General features: G+C 37.9%; 1 protein-coding gene across 1 annotated transcript; it reads left to right on the forward strand.

Moving 5' to 3' along the window:
- Window positions 1–333: 333 nt before the first annotated feature.
- LOC128245030 (small nuclear ribonucleoprotein-associated protein B-like) lies at window positions 334–13533 on the forward strand. Its single transcript, XM_052963225.1, has 5 exons — window positions 334–454; window positions 5111–5374; window positions 5988–6153; window positions 9507–9590; window positions 13138–13533. The coding sequence occupies exons 1-5, from the start codon at window positions 452–454 to the stop codon at window positions 13149–13151; spliced, it is 531 nt and encodes a 176-aa protein (XP_052819185.1). The 5' UTR covers window positions 334–451; the 3' UTR covers window positions 13152–13533.
- Window positions 13534–14929: the final 1396 nt, after the last annotated feature.

A 14929-nucleotide genomic window follows, 5' to 3' on the forward strand; every position in this document is an offset into this window, starting at 1 on the left:
GATCTGTACCTCATATTTTTAACTTTATTTGCATAAGTTTTGTACTACTTACAATCCTTCACGGGCAAGTGTCTAGGTCACCAGTAGGGGGTTAACCGTTGACATTAACGGAAGATAGATATATTGATATACCACTGTCGCCATAGTAGTTTCGTATGAAATCCTTAAAAACGTATGGAATGTGCAGTAAAACTCAGTCTTTTTCATCCATTTCAGAAACTGCTTTAATCTGGTAATTTTCTTCCGTCGTATGATATAATACTAGTTAACTGCATGAATTCAGTAAGCCCGAATTTTATTATTTTCTTTTCTTTGATTTTTCGTTGCCTTAAATATTTTTCCTTTCTACTAGTTTTTCTTTAGGTTTGAAAATTCGTACACAGTACGAAACACCGGCTTTGGTGGAAACAATTTTTGTATCAGACGGAATCCACCGTCATAATCTTTCAATATGGTGAATTTAATTATTTTCTTTAAGTATCATCTGTGAACAACGAAGAAAAGTCAAATGGAATATGCACATTATACGAGATACTGGTTAAATAATCGATCGGTTTCGAAGTAGTTCTATTGTTTACATTTTGGCTCTGTTAATTTGACTTACATTAAATTTTTTATCAGGCTTGTTATGCTGCTTGGTCAACTGTTATTAATGTTTGTATATCTAATATAAATTAATAAAACGTTTTCAATGTCAAGTGTGAAATTTGTACGGATCATAATTTGGTGCAAAATATTTAGTGAAAAAAACCTTTCCATTCACAACCACAGGTGTCCGTCACATAACAGTGACACTAAAAAATTTTTAGATAGAAAAAACATGACATTTCATTAATGTACAAAGACTTTTACTTGAAAAATGTCACTATATATTATACTGTATATATGCATGGGTGAAATTTTTCCGGACTGCTCCGGAAGTTCTGGATTTTCTATGTCCTCAGGGATCACTTTTCCAAATCGTGTAAATCTGTTGAGATTTCAAAGGGGGGTATAGGCCTTCCTCAACCCTGACTTCGACTTTCAAATTGTTGAAACGAAAACGAAAGTGAATTCCAGTGAATCGATCTGTTTTGCAATTTATTTTTAGTAATGATTCGTCATTGCAGGGTGCTCACTTTCGGGTTTTTACGAAGATAGCCCAGAGCGTGTTCGGCTACGGTCATAAATAGACTAGCTGGGTTTGACCGTTCCCGCCAATAAATTCTGAACTGGAAAGCCAATCGGGAATGTTCACGATCATCAAGACATTGCAGACGCTTTTTAAACGCCTAGGTAGCAGCACAGTGGCTTTATGACAAAGGCTCATTAAAGTCACAATAAAAAAATTCAACTAGCCAAAATTATATTTTATACATACTTGAACATGTATATCATCAATATAATACATTGCCATAAACATAAAATGAGATTTGAAAAAAAAAATACCCTATACTGTAATATGAAACAAGTGAAGAATGTTCGCCCGACAAAAATGTAAACAAAGACCAATTCTTGCGAAAATGATAACTTCCAATTAAGCTACAAACTAAATACCTGGCTCATATATGCAGCGACCAGTTATGTGCAGGTTAACACCGGTATCCTTGTCGAGAGAAACAGTATACGACGAAAATGCTTCAAAATGCGAATTATCACAATCGCTAGGAAGACATTGTGCTGTCAAAATGACGTAGTACCCGGCTCGCCTTCATTGATTAGCCAAAGCGACCGAAGGACGGGAACCACGGGAACACTCAACACTTTTACGTAGACTATCGTTACCTTACCTCAAAAGGTTCTCCTGTCAAATATTCAACCCGTCGTATAGTTTGCATTTTCTCAAAAACGGTGGAAAAACACACACGCAACAGACGATGGGTTGAATATTTGACAGGAGAACCTTTTACATGTTCAAGTGTGTATAAAATATAATTTTGGCTAGTTGAATTTTTTTATTGTGACTTTAATGAGCCTTTGTCATCAAGCCACTGTGGGTAGCAGTGAATTACAATATAATACAACAATTCTGATTGGCTCGCTGAAGGCTGTAGTTCAATAAAATAGCTGGTCTTTTGGCGGTTAGGTGATTCTTTCAAAAAACAACATTATTCTTGTGATAAAAGATCGTTGCAAAAAATGTTAAAAACGAAGTTTCTACCCCCAGCGTACAACACTAAGGACTTAGAAAGTAAACAAACGAATGGAGATGGGCATGGCTATCTGAATGTGACACTAATGGCTAAATTTTGAGGGTTATGTTTCATTCTAAATCTACATCAAAGATTATGTTTAGGGTATATCCATGAACAAGAGCTGTTTACAGAAAATCATGCATTTTCTGCATGATAATAAGTCAGTTTCTTTGGCAATCATATAATTCTGGAAAAGCGCTGTAAAAGCACTAAAAACCACTAATTTCCAGGAGCTTCCGGGCCCCCTGCAAAATTTTCAGGATTCACAAGATTTCCAACTTTCACCCATGTATATGTATAAAATAAAAAAGGTAAAAATGTCATTTGGTGAGGTCAGTCAGTAGCGCTTCTGACTGCAGAGCACTAGGAATTGTGCAACGAAGGTTTAGATCTAGCCCAAACCACAAACTCGAAAAGTTTTGTAATTCATATATTTTTGGAAACCAATAAACACATCTATTATCCCACCAGTGTGCGAAATAAACCTTGGGGCTACAGACTTTGAGATTTCTGTAGCCTGAGCCAGATTTCCTTAGCCAACTAGTTAACAGAAATACTTTGGGGCATCTTTATGAGTACTTTACATGGTTAAAAACAAGCAATGATATGAAAACTGTACAGTATCTTATTTTATTCAGTTTAAGATGCAAGTACAGTACACTCCTAGCGAAACTACCACTTTCCTCGGTCACTCCGAGGGTTTTTTAATTTATTGCGGACATCTGCTGAATATGTAACCGCTTTCCTCGCTGAAACCCGCCGAGTTTGGCCGAGTTGCTTGTTTTCCACCGAGGGTTTTATCGCCGGTAATCGAGTTGTTTTATTGGCCTCAAAGAGGAACTCCAAGTTGTATGCTTTGCTACTATTGAAATTAAGTACTTAATTTGCAGTTAATTCGTTTATAAAAATTGATCATTTTCACATTCGTTAGCTTTTCCTCTTAAAGAAAGAAGACATATTCAATAAGATAATACATCTATATCTCGTTCAGTTATTAATTTACCTTTCAACTTACATCAATGGCCTGTTGATATCCACACATATAATATATAACACCACATGTTTGTTTGTTTACCATTGTTACGTCATACTCTTTTTGTGTTAAATTGATGAGAACAAGTGGATTGGAGAAATGAAAGTGTTGAGTACCATGTAAGTGTGAATATTTTTCCTGTCACTATTTCTTTTGTGATACAAATCAGATGTTTTTCCCCATTCCAGATAGTATTTTACTTGCATTGTTCATTTTGACGTTATTAAAGTATGAATGTAACTCATGTTCTGTGGTTTTAAAATCGCCAATTTAATCTACATCTGTATGAAGATATTGTTGTAATCTGTTTCCTTCTCTAAATGAATATAATTAAGCTTTCAATTAAAATATTTTATGAAAGTTACGGTGTTAGTATGAATATTCTGTTTAAAAATATTTAAACCATTACTTCTTAATTAATAATTGGAAATTGTTGGTATGAAACGCAATCTAGTATTTTTGGCAACGTGGAAGTTACGTGATATGTAAATTTTGTAGTGACTTATTGTGCACTTAATTTAGACTACTTTCAGGTACCTGGCATGTTTGATATTGCGAAAAATGGTGTGTGTTTTTTTATCAAACGGGAGGTTTTAAATGTAAAAAATTTGCAAGAAAATTAATTGAATATACATAGCAAACAGAATGTTTACATTACTTTAAGATTCTGGGACTAAGGTCAAATAAGTAAGTTATAATTAGAACTGGATCAAAAATGGACATCAACATAATTATATTGAATTTTTGCGCCGTTAAAGGATTACCAGTCTTATAATGTGCAAGTGAGTCTGAAAAATATTGAAACAAGACAATAAAAGAACAGTATTCAAATAAATTCAACAAAATTAGATACATGTACAGTAGGAGATTCTTATTGGTTTCCTCGGAGTTTCGCGGTGTTTTCACCCCGAGTAATGCGGCGATTGTAATTATACGGTCGTCTGATCAGCCTTGGAGGGTGAATGAGTGAAAACGCTGAGGAAAGCGAATTTTGGTAAATTGGATTTCATGTAGGCGATGTTACAATCCGCCGAGGAAAACGGAAAGTGGTAGTTCTGCGTGGAGTGTACTGTATGGTGGTCCTGTCTTACCATGGGGTGGGGGGGCTGGTGGTGGATCCATGTGGGGGGGGGGCTGTTAACCTATGTTGCATGGGGGTGGGAGTTTTGGTGTAGGGGGGGGGGGGTGAAGGTCCTGTCGACATATGCTGCTTGTGGTGCTCGTGACAGGATTTTATTACATATTTCATAATTTTCAAAAACTGCTTAATCCAAGTTGTTTTTGATAAAACAACAACGCCTAAACTTCAATACCTCAATTTATCAAACAAAGTATTGACAGTCTGAAAATGATTTCTGTCAAAAGTATAGTATTGCTAAATAAGGGAGATCACTCCATCAGAAAACATCCGTACCGATGAGAAATTAAGTCTGTAAACGGTGTCCGTGTAAACATTGACCCATCAATTTTTTTAACCAGCAAGCCTGATGATTTCATCGCCAGTTAGGCTATTATAAAAAAAATTGTAGCCTGTGTCATTTTTTCGTCGCCTCGGGTAGATGCTTCTGTTTATTTCGCACACTGTCCCGCAGTACCTGTAGTGTTATTAAAATATACTCTTTACAAAATTGAGGTGAGAGTGGTCTAGTGGTATAGGTGTCCGCCTCTCACCCAAGAGGTTGTGGGTTCGATCCCCACTAGGGGTACTTTCTCATGGCCTCTCATCTGTATTTGCTGAAATAAAATAGCTGTAAATATACTGTAAATCCAGATCATTAACCATACATGTTTCAATGGGTTATTATCAGATCTTCTCCCAAGCAAGAAAAATGCTAGATCCTGTATTTAAGTTAGATTTTTTAGAACCCCTATTGTTTTCATCATGTTTAACTCTTTAATCTAGGTCGTGGGGAAGAGCTCCAAGATGCTGCAGCACATCAACTACCGGATGCGCTGTACGCTTCAGGATGGTAGAACTTTTGTCGGCACATTTAAAGCCTTTGATAAACACATGAACTTGATTCTTGGGGACTGTGATGAGTTCAGAAAGGTCAAGCCTAAAACCGCAAAATCTGGTGAGCGAGAAGAAAAGAGAAGTTTGGGACTGGTTTTATTACGAGGGGAACATCTTGTGTCTATGACAGTTGAAGGACCTCCACCATCAGAGGTATAATTTACAAATGATAATCTGTCATATAAAGGTTTTTAACCATTATGTATAGGGTAATCAGTGCTACAGCTAGGCCTAAGTAGCAGGATGGAGCACCCTGCTGCTCTTTTCTGGCACCCTGCTGCCTTTTTACAACACCCTGCTGCCTTTTTACGACACCCTGCTGTGCCCTTTAGTTTGACAAATTGAGTCAATTTTTAGAAATGAGTGAAAATAATAAATATACAATTTCGACACAAATGACAGTACAGCAAAGATAACAGGTAAGGTATTCATAACAAACTGTTAGCATTGAAAGTAGTAAAAACACCTACATAATAAGTATTGAACATTGGCCATTGCCCCCATTAAGGTCCATTCAATGCACATCAAACGTGCCCTTCCTAACCCAGCACACTGCCCTTTTCAAATACTGGCTGGAGCTATGTATAATAATGATGTTAGTATGTTTTGTAAGGTGTCTTTCCTTCACTATCTCAATGATTTCTCTTGTTTTTTTAAGTACAGTTCTTATAAACTGCATGACCTTCTTGTAAAAGTTTAAGAAAGCTGTACAACTGACAATAATTGAACTGTAACATTCTTTTATTGTTGCTAATTCTTTTCACAGGATGGTATGTCGCGTGTGCCACTTTCGGGAGCAGCCCCAGGTGCAGGTGTTGGTCGGGCAGCAGGGCGGGGTGTACAAAGTGGACCAGGGGGTGCAGCCCCTGGCCTCCAGGGTCCTGTAAGGGGGGTTGGGGGACCCTCGCAGCAAATGATGAACCCACAAGCAGGTAGGGCAGTGTTTAATTGATAGCTATTTAAACATGGAACTATATATAGATGTCATCTCCGTTCTTTTACCAGTACTTGATGCTTTTGAATTCTAATTGATCATTCATTCGATGAAATGACGCAAAATGAAGTGTCAAGATACTTTATATTTTCGAGGGTTAGAAGTAACTGTAAATTGGCCATGTGCATTTGTTTGTCCAGTGTTATCACGCGACTATGTAATATCTTTATTGGTAAAAAGGTAACAATTTATATTAGGGTGGTTTTGTGTCATGTCAATATATTTGAAATTGAACAATCAAGTTACCATATGTTAAATGATTGTTGTCATTGTCAGTTTTAACAGGGGTTCAGTTCATTCCTTCTGGAGGTACATGTATAAACATTTGTATTACAGTTGACAGCCACCACTTTGTTTCTTAGAACTTTTGACATTAAAAATATTTCATGATTCATTTTTTGTTATATGCTCCCGAAGGTGGGCATATTAAAATCGCACCGTGTGTCCGGCTCAATAAATCGTGTCCGGGCTGTATCTTTCTCTTGTATGGACATATTTTAAAATAACTTGCCACATGTGTTCAACCCACCAAGACCTGTGTCCCTACCTCTAAGGTCAAGGTCACGCTTAGTGTTTATTCACAATTGAATGCTGCATATAAGGACATAGAGTATAGGTTGTCGTGTCTGGGCTGTAACTTTCCCTTGTATGGACAGATTTAAAAATAACTTGCCACATGTGTTTGACATACCAAGACTACATGTCGGGTGCAAGACCCGTGTCCATACCTCTAAGGTCAAGGTCACACTTAGGTGTTTATTCACAATGGAATGCTTCATATAAGGACATAAAGTATAGGTTGTCGTGTCCGGGCCGTAACTTTCTTTTGTATTGACATATTTTAAAATAACTTGCCTCATGTGTTTGACATAACGAGACAAAGTATCACGTGCAAGACCCTTGTCCCTCCCTTTAAGGGCAAGGTCACACTTAGCTGTTTATTCACAATGGAATGCTGCATATAAGGACATAGAGTATAGGTTGTCATGTCAGGGCTGTTACTTTCTCTTGTATGGACAGATTTTTAAAATAACTTGCCACATGTGTTCAACATATCAAGACGACGTGTCTCATGCAAGACCTGTGCCTATCAATTTGCCACATGTGTTCAACCCACCAAGACCTGTGTCCCTACCTCTAAGGTCAAGGTCACACTTAGTGTTTATTCACAATGGAATGCTGCATATAAGGACATAGAGTATAGGTTGTCGTGTCCTGGCTGTAACTTTCACTTGTATGGACAGATTTTAAAATAACTTGCCACATGTGTTTGACATACCAAGACGACGTGTCGCGTGCAAGACCCTTGTCCTCACCTATCAGGTCAAGGTCACACTTAGGTGTTTATTCACAATGGAATGCTGCATAAGGACATAGAGTATAGGTTGTCGTGTCCGGGCTGTAACTTTTTCTTGTATGGACAGATTTAAAATTAACTTGCCACATGTGTTCGACATACCAAGACAACGTGTCATGTGCAAGACCCATGTCCCTATTTTGCAAGATCAGCTTTTCATGTACTGACCTTGTTCATAGGTCAATGTCACATTCAGGGGCATTCGTCACATACTGTGACAGCTCTTGTTTATTCATTAATTGCAGTTATTTGTTTATTTCATTTATTTTTATGCCCCCCTACGAAGAAGATGGGTATATTGCTTTGCACATGTCAGTTGGTCGGTCCGTCGGCCCGTCCGTCGGTAGACCAAAGCTTGTCAGACTGATAACTCAACAATTCCTGGACGTATGGTCATCAAACTTGACACGAAGTTGAGGCCTGACCAGTAGATGACCCCTATTGATTTTACGGCTCATCGGGTCAAGGTCACAGTGACTTTTATTTAATGGTAAAATAATTTTAAAGTTTGTCTGAGTGATAACTCAACAATGCCTAGACCTATGGTCATCAAACTTGATATTAAGTTGGGCCTAACCAGTAGATGAGCCCTTTTGTTTTGGGGGTCATCAGGTCAAAGGTCAAGGTCATAGTGACCTTGTATGGTAAAAGGTTGTCCAAGTGATAACTCTACAATGCCTGCACCCATGGCCCCTCATACTTGACTTGGAGGTTGGGCCTGGACCATTAGATGACCCGTATTGTTTTTGGGGGTCAACAGGCCTAAGGCCAAGGTCACAGTGACCTTAAATGATAAAAAGGTTGTCCGAGTGAAAATTGACAATGCCTGCACCCATGGCCCTCAATCTTGACTTGGAGGCTGGGCCTGACCAGTAGATGACCCCTATTGTTTTTGGCGGTCATCTGGCCAAAGGTCAAGGTCACAGTGACCTAGAATGGTAAAAAGGTTTGCCCCGCGTGATAACTTGACAATGCTTGCACCCATGGCCCTCTAACTTGACATTTAGATTTTTGGTGACCAGCTGATGTTTGGATTTTGAGGTCATAGAGTCAAATGGTCATAACACACTCTTTCCTCACACTTAATGGTCATAATCTTGAAAACTGCCTCAACGGCATCCAATGTCAGTGACAAATCAGCTGTCATTTCGGTCCAAGCATATTTCATTCATTTGTCCATATAATCCTGACAACATTGCGCTCAGGGGGGCATAATGTTTGACAAACATATCTTGTTTTATCAAGTGTATGAATTCAGAGATACTGGGCAGTATATGAATTAGGGAAACTTAGTCCAAACATCTAGTAGTAAAGTTCTGTCCAAATTTTGATATCGGTCCCAAAAATAAATTGTGTTTTTATGTATGCAGGGCTTTTTCTGCCCATTTTGGGAAAAAGACCCTAGACATTTGGGAAATTTTGCGTCGTGAAAATGTGGAAATTGGGAAATTTTACAGTGAAAAGAAAAAGCTGTCTAGTCTCCTGTGAATGAGGAAATTATTTAATATTAGTTTATTTTCCCGTTAAAAGACCCACAATGGCTGAAATATCAATCCTTGGGGTGTTAATATCTATTGCAATAAATCATGACAGATAATATTTCATATCTCTGAATGTGATGAAATCAATGATTTCTGAGTTCAATTACCAAAAAAACTTCACATCACATAATTTATAAGGATGTTGTAAATGAACCAGTACAGGTAAAAAGAATTTCTAAAAAAAAAAAAAAAAAAATTTTTTTTTTTTTTGGGATTGGGATTTTTTTTCTGAAGATTGGGAAAAATATCTTATATTTTGCTTTGGGAATGGGTCCGATAGTCGGACCCGTGGGTATTACAGAAAAAGCCCTGGTATGGTCAGTTCAAATTACTTGGAAGTTGTATTATTATGTTCTGATTTCACACAAATTGACTTCTATGATCTATGTTCAGGTATGATGCGTGGAGGTATGATGGGACGTGGTGGGCCACCACCGGGCATGAGGGGACCCCCACCAGGCATGATGAGAGGCCAGGGTATGTACACATTGTAGTGTGACATGTTTATGTGAAGCTCACAGTTAAGGCAAGTATGATAACATACACATTGAATCAATTCTGAAATCAAATTCTTGGACAAAAAAATCTGAATTACTTAAAAATAATCGTCTACCTGTACCGGGGACCCGAAAATGAAACGGTACCAAAATAGGGCATTCGAGTGTTGTTGGATTTCTTAGTTGATTTCAAGATTTGAGGATTAGCACAGCCTATTGTTTAGGGAATCCGCCGGTTCACCAAATAAAAACAGTTTGCCACTGTGATGATTTCTATATTTTTATGCTCCGGAACGGTGCCACTCTCAGAACTGATACTGGCATGGATGGTATATTAATTATTATTTTTTGTGATCGGTCTTTGTCAATCAGTCAGTCAGTCAGTCCTTCCGTCCGTCAACAATTGCTTAAAAAACTTTTCCTCTGAAACTACTTGGCCAAATTCAATGAAACTTCACAGGAAGCTTCCTTAGGTGACCATCTACAAAAATACAACAAGGGTCACGATTGATAAACAACAACAACAAAATGGCCGACTTCCTGTTTTGCTTTAAAAAACATCTCCTCTGAAACTACCAGTCCAAATTCAATGAAACTTTACAGGAAGCTTCCTTAGGTGACCCTCTACAAAAATACAACAAGGGGTCAATTGGTCAACAACATCATCAACGACAACAAAATGACCAAAATGTTAAAATCTGATAGTTATGTAGTTTACTCTTGAAACAAGGGCAGCAAGTCTTGCTATATGGCCTCCCTTTTTGTTGGAGATTCCACTACTTCTTATTTTTAGTAACCAGGGAATAGATTTTAAATTTTATTAAGTCTTCAACATAGTCACTTCTAAGGTAATTATTGTTCTTTTTTAGGTTCATAGATTCATATTATTATTACACACAATTCATTTGAAGAAATGTTATTTTTACTTAATGATAAATTTAATAATCATACTTTTCCATTGAACTTCATGTAGATTATTGTAAACTTCATGTAGATTATTCTAAGCTACAATCTTATCTTCTGTGTGGATAGTTAATAAGCCTTAATGTATTTAAAGAAAAAATGATTTTGAAAATGTGAAGGAAGGTGATGTTGACCTAGATGGAAGAAGCAATGATATAAGTGGAAGGTGCTGAATGTGTTCTGATTTTGATTTTTAGAGCTTAAAGCACTTTATTGATTTTTTTGGATGGTGCACTGTTTGTTGTTTGTGTATCTATACTAAAAGTTCTTTCAGTGTGCAAGCAATTTAACATAGTTTTGTCAGTGTGCAGGCAATTGAACAAAGCCTGTCACTGTGTAGGGAATTGAACAAAGTCCTGTCAGTGTGCAGGATGAGAATCAAATTCTGTAGTGTGCAAGCAATTTAACATAGTTTTGTCAGTGTGCAGGCAATTGAACAAGTCCTGTGTGTGTGCAGGCCATTGAACAAGTCCTGTGTGTGTGCAGGCCATTGAACAAGGATGTGGTGTGCAGGCCATGAACAGGTCCTGTGTGTGTGCAGGCCATTGAACAAGTCCTGTGTGTGTGCAGGCCATTGAACAAGGTCCTGTGGTGTGCAGGCCATTGAACAAGGTCCCTGGGTGTGGCACCATTGAACAAGTCCTGTGGTGTTGCAGGCCATTGAACAAGGTCCTGTGTGTGTGCAGGCCATTGAACAAGGTCCTGTGTGTGTGCAGGCCATTGAACAAAGTCCTGTGTGTGTGCAGGCCATTGAACAAAGTCCTGTGTGTGTGCAGGCAATTGAACAAGGTCCTGTGTGTGTGCAGGCCATTGAACAAAGTCCTGTGTGTGTGCAGGCCATTGAACAAGGTCCTGTGTGTGTGCAGGCCATTGAACAAAGTCCTGTGTGTGTGCAGGCAATTGAACAAGGTCCTGTGTGTGTGCAGGCCATTGAACAAGGTCCTGTGTGTGTGCAGGCCATTGAACAAAGTCCTGTGTGTGTGCAGGCAATTGAACAAGGTCCTGTGTGTGTGCAGGCCATTGAACAAGGTCCTGTGTGTGTGCAGGCCATTGAACAAAGTCCTGTGTGTGTGCAGGCAATTGAACAAAGTCCTGTGTGTGTGCAGGCCATTGAACAAAGTCCTGTGTGTGTGCAGGCCATTGAACAAAGTCCTGTGTGTGTGCAGGCCATTGAACAAAGTCCTGTGTGTATGCAGGCCATTGAACAATAACCTGTGTGTGTGCAGGCAATTGAAAAAACCTGTGTGTGTGCAGGCCATTGAACAAAGTCCTGTGTGTGTGCAGGCCATTGAACAAGGTCCTGTGTGTGTGCAGGCCATTGAACAAAAACCTGTGTGTGTGCAGGCCATTGAACAAAAACCTGTGTGTGTGCAGGCAATTGAACAAAAACCTGTGTGTGTGCAGGCAATTGAACAAAAACCTGTGTGTGTGCAGGCAATTGAACAAAGTGCTGTGTGTGTGCAGGCCATTGAACAAGGTCCTGTCAGTGTGCAGGTAACTAAAAAAAGTCTGGTCAGTGTGCAGGCACCAAGTGCTGTTAGTGTGCAGTTAATTGTCAAGTCCTGTAAGTGTGCAGGTAACTGAACAAAGTCCTGTCAGTGTGCAGGTATGAGAATCAAATTCTGTCAGTGTGCAGTCAATCATCAAGTCCTGTCAGTGTGCAGGCAACTGAACATAATCCTGTTAGTGTGCAGTCAATCACCAAGTCATGTCAGTGTGCAGGAAACTGTGACAAGTCCTGTCAGTGTGCAGGCAACTGTGACAAGTCCTGTCAGTGATTATCCAGGCAACATGTTTGACCAGTATGTTTTTCAATATTCTTAGAGAACATATATCCAGCTATATTGATTACAAAGGTTAAACATGTGCTGTTAATGCTGACAATAAAAGCACAAACATGCATTATAAAAATGTATTGGTCTTAAACATTTTTGAATTTTGAAACATTACTATTAAAGTGAAAATCTGCTTTTTCATATTATAACTCAATAAGAAGAATGTTTTTCTTAATGTTTAGATGCAAATACCTTGTTCTTTAAACCTTAAAAAATCCCAGAATTTGAGGCGACTGATAACTTTGGCCTTAAATTGGTTAATTGAATGATGCAAATTTTCCCAATTTCTCTAGGAATTTGCATCGTTCAATTAACAAATTTTCCCAATATGGACAGAAAATCCCTGCTATCATTCATTAAAAAAAAATCCCTCTGAATACAAGTCAGCTATTTCTGTGGCAACCTGTGTTATAGTCACCTCATACTGCAATAGATGTGAAGAAGCAAACTAGGAGCTAAACTAAGTATAGTAAATGCCAAACAGACATTTAACAAGCGTGGGCATGCAAGCTTGTAATCAGCTGCTGGCCACAACTTGTAGTCTTGTAAAAAAAACACTGATTCACAGTCATAGATGTGGTTCAAAGTAATAAAAAACCTCTTAAGTCGTGCATTTGGGTTAATTGTTTAAGTCTCTAAAGTGTGTATTACTTAGAATTGTAAAGTTAGTGCATGCAAACCTTGAAATTTTGACACACTTGTATAAACTAAAACATTCTTCTGTTTCAGGTCCAAGATTCTAAGCGCTTGAAGACAGAGTAAAGCCAGGAAGGTTTCCAAAAACTATAGTAAGGTCAAGTTCCAGTGTCCCAACATAACATCATGTCACTACAACTGGTGAAACCAGAGTGATCTTTTAACTGTTCTAGGTTGGCATTTTTATGTGTGGAAATATTCTGCAAATCGTTTGGAATTATGTTTAAAAATTTATTCAGAATTATGTTCTTCTGAAGTAAATACAACCAAATGGACAGAAAAGCACTTGAACTCTAGTTTGGAACTAGTTTCCAACATCCATGTTTCTTTATAGTAATTCATTTTCATGTATTGTCTACCACATGCGACCATTTTCATTTGATTGTGTACATTTTATATCGTCTTTGTCATAATACATTTGAAATTGTTTTTTGTCTCGTTTTCTATGTCTCAAAAATGTGTTTTTCAGAAACACTTATATCATGGTTTTCTGTGGCATGTGCAAACTCAGTAATTTTTCTCCAGACCTTGAAAATGCAAATTTTGTGTATTTAGAGCAAATTACACCAATTAGGAAGTATGTACTTTGTGTTGCATTTTCTTTTAACACATGACAGCAAACCAAATCATGGTTAAACCTCAAACCATTGCTTTTTCCATCTTGATAGGTTTTAAAGCTGAATGGTTTGAGATTGCAAAAGCAGGTTGAACATGCTTAGTCAACTTTTAGCTCGCCTGATCACAAAGTGCACAAGGTGAGCTATAGCCCATTTCGCAGTGGTTCGGTAAAACTCCGAAACCATCGGTATGTCAAGTCACATGGCGAATAATCACATCAAATGCTGGTCGAGTTCCTGCTAGTAAAGAAAAATATTTGTAAATGAAAATAACACCGTTTAAATCAGGAAATTAAATACATGTACAACATAAATATGGTCGACTTCCTGTTTAATATGCGTTAGAAAACAAATCTGAAACGACCGAGTCAAATTTATTGGAACTTAAAAGGAAGCTTCCTTGGGTAACCATCTCCATTGACCTACAATAACCAGAACTGGCCGACTTGGTGTTTTAAAAATCAATCCGAAATATTTGTTTTCTCTAGCTATATTAGAAACAGCAAACAACCTGCTTAAAGTTCAATAAATTTTCAGCAACTTGACTAGTGGATGTGTAATTTAATTGAACAATTAAAACGATTTGTGCAGAGTGAAAAATCCATAGACACTAGAAGCAAGGGGAGTAAATCTTGTTTGTGTTGGTCATTATTGGAAGTAATGGAGACATATTGACACGATGTGCAGAGCGCATGTTACAACCAACTCGGTTACGGTCGGTCAAGGTCACACTTAGAGGTCAATGGTCATATGACTACATTTCGTGTCTGCTCCATATCTCTTCAACTGCTTCAAAAGGATTTTAAAATAACTTCCAACACATGTTAACCATATTGAGCGATCTTCAGAGCACGTGTTACAAACAGCTCGGTTCAAGGTTAATGTCAAACTAAGCAGTCAAATGCCATATATATATATTATATATATACACCAAAACTTCCATTCCTTAAATGAACCGCCTTTCGGCAATAGCGAATATTATCCGATGAACGCAACATCTTCGGACATGTTCGGATCACGAATCATCGCATAACCATATACTAGTACATGGAAATTGATGATCTGGTTACTGTTTGCATTCACTATTGTGTCAGCAGGCCCCGAAAAACTTCAATCAATATTTTAGAGAGTGTTAATTAATGATATGTTAAATGTATGATTGTTGTCATTAGTGTTTTAATTTTACATTTATAAGTGGTTAATCTTTT

Source organism: Mya arenaria, chromosome 8 (assembly GCF_026914265.1).
Source record: "Mya arenaria isolate MELC-2E11 chromosome 8, ASM2691426v1".
In the NCBI taxonomy this organism is placed as follows: domain Eukaryota; kingdom Metazoa; phylum Mollusca; class Bivalvia; order Myida; family Myidae; genus Mya; species Mya arenaria.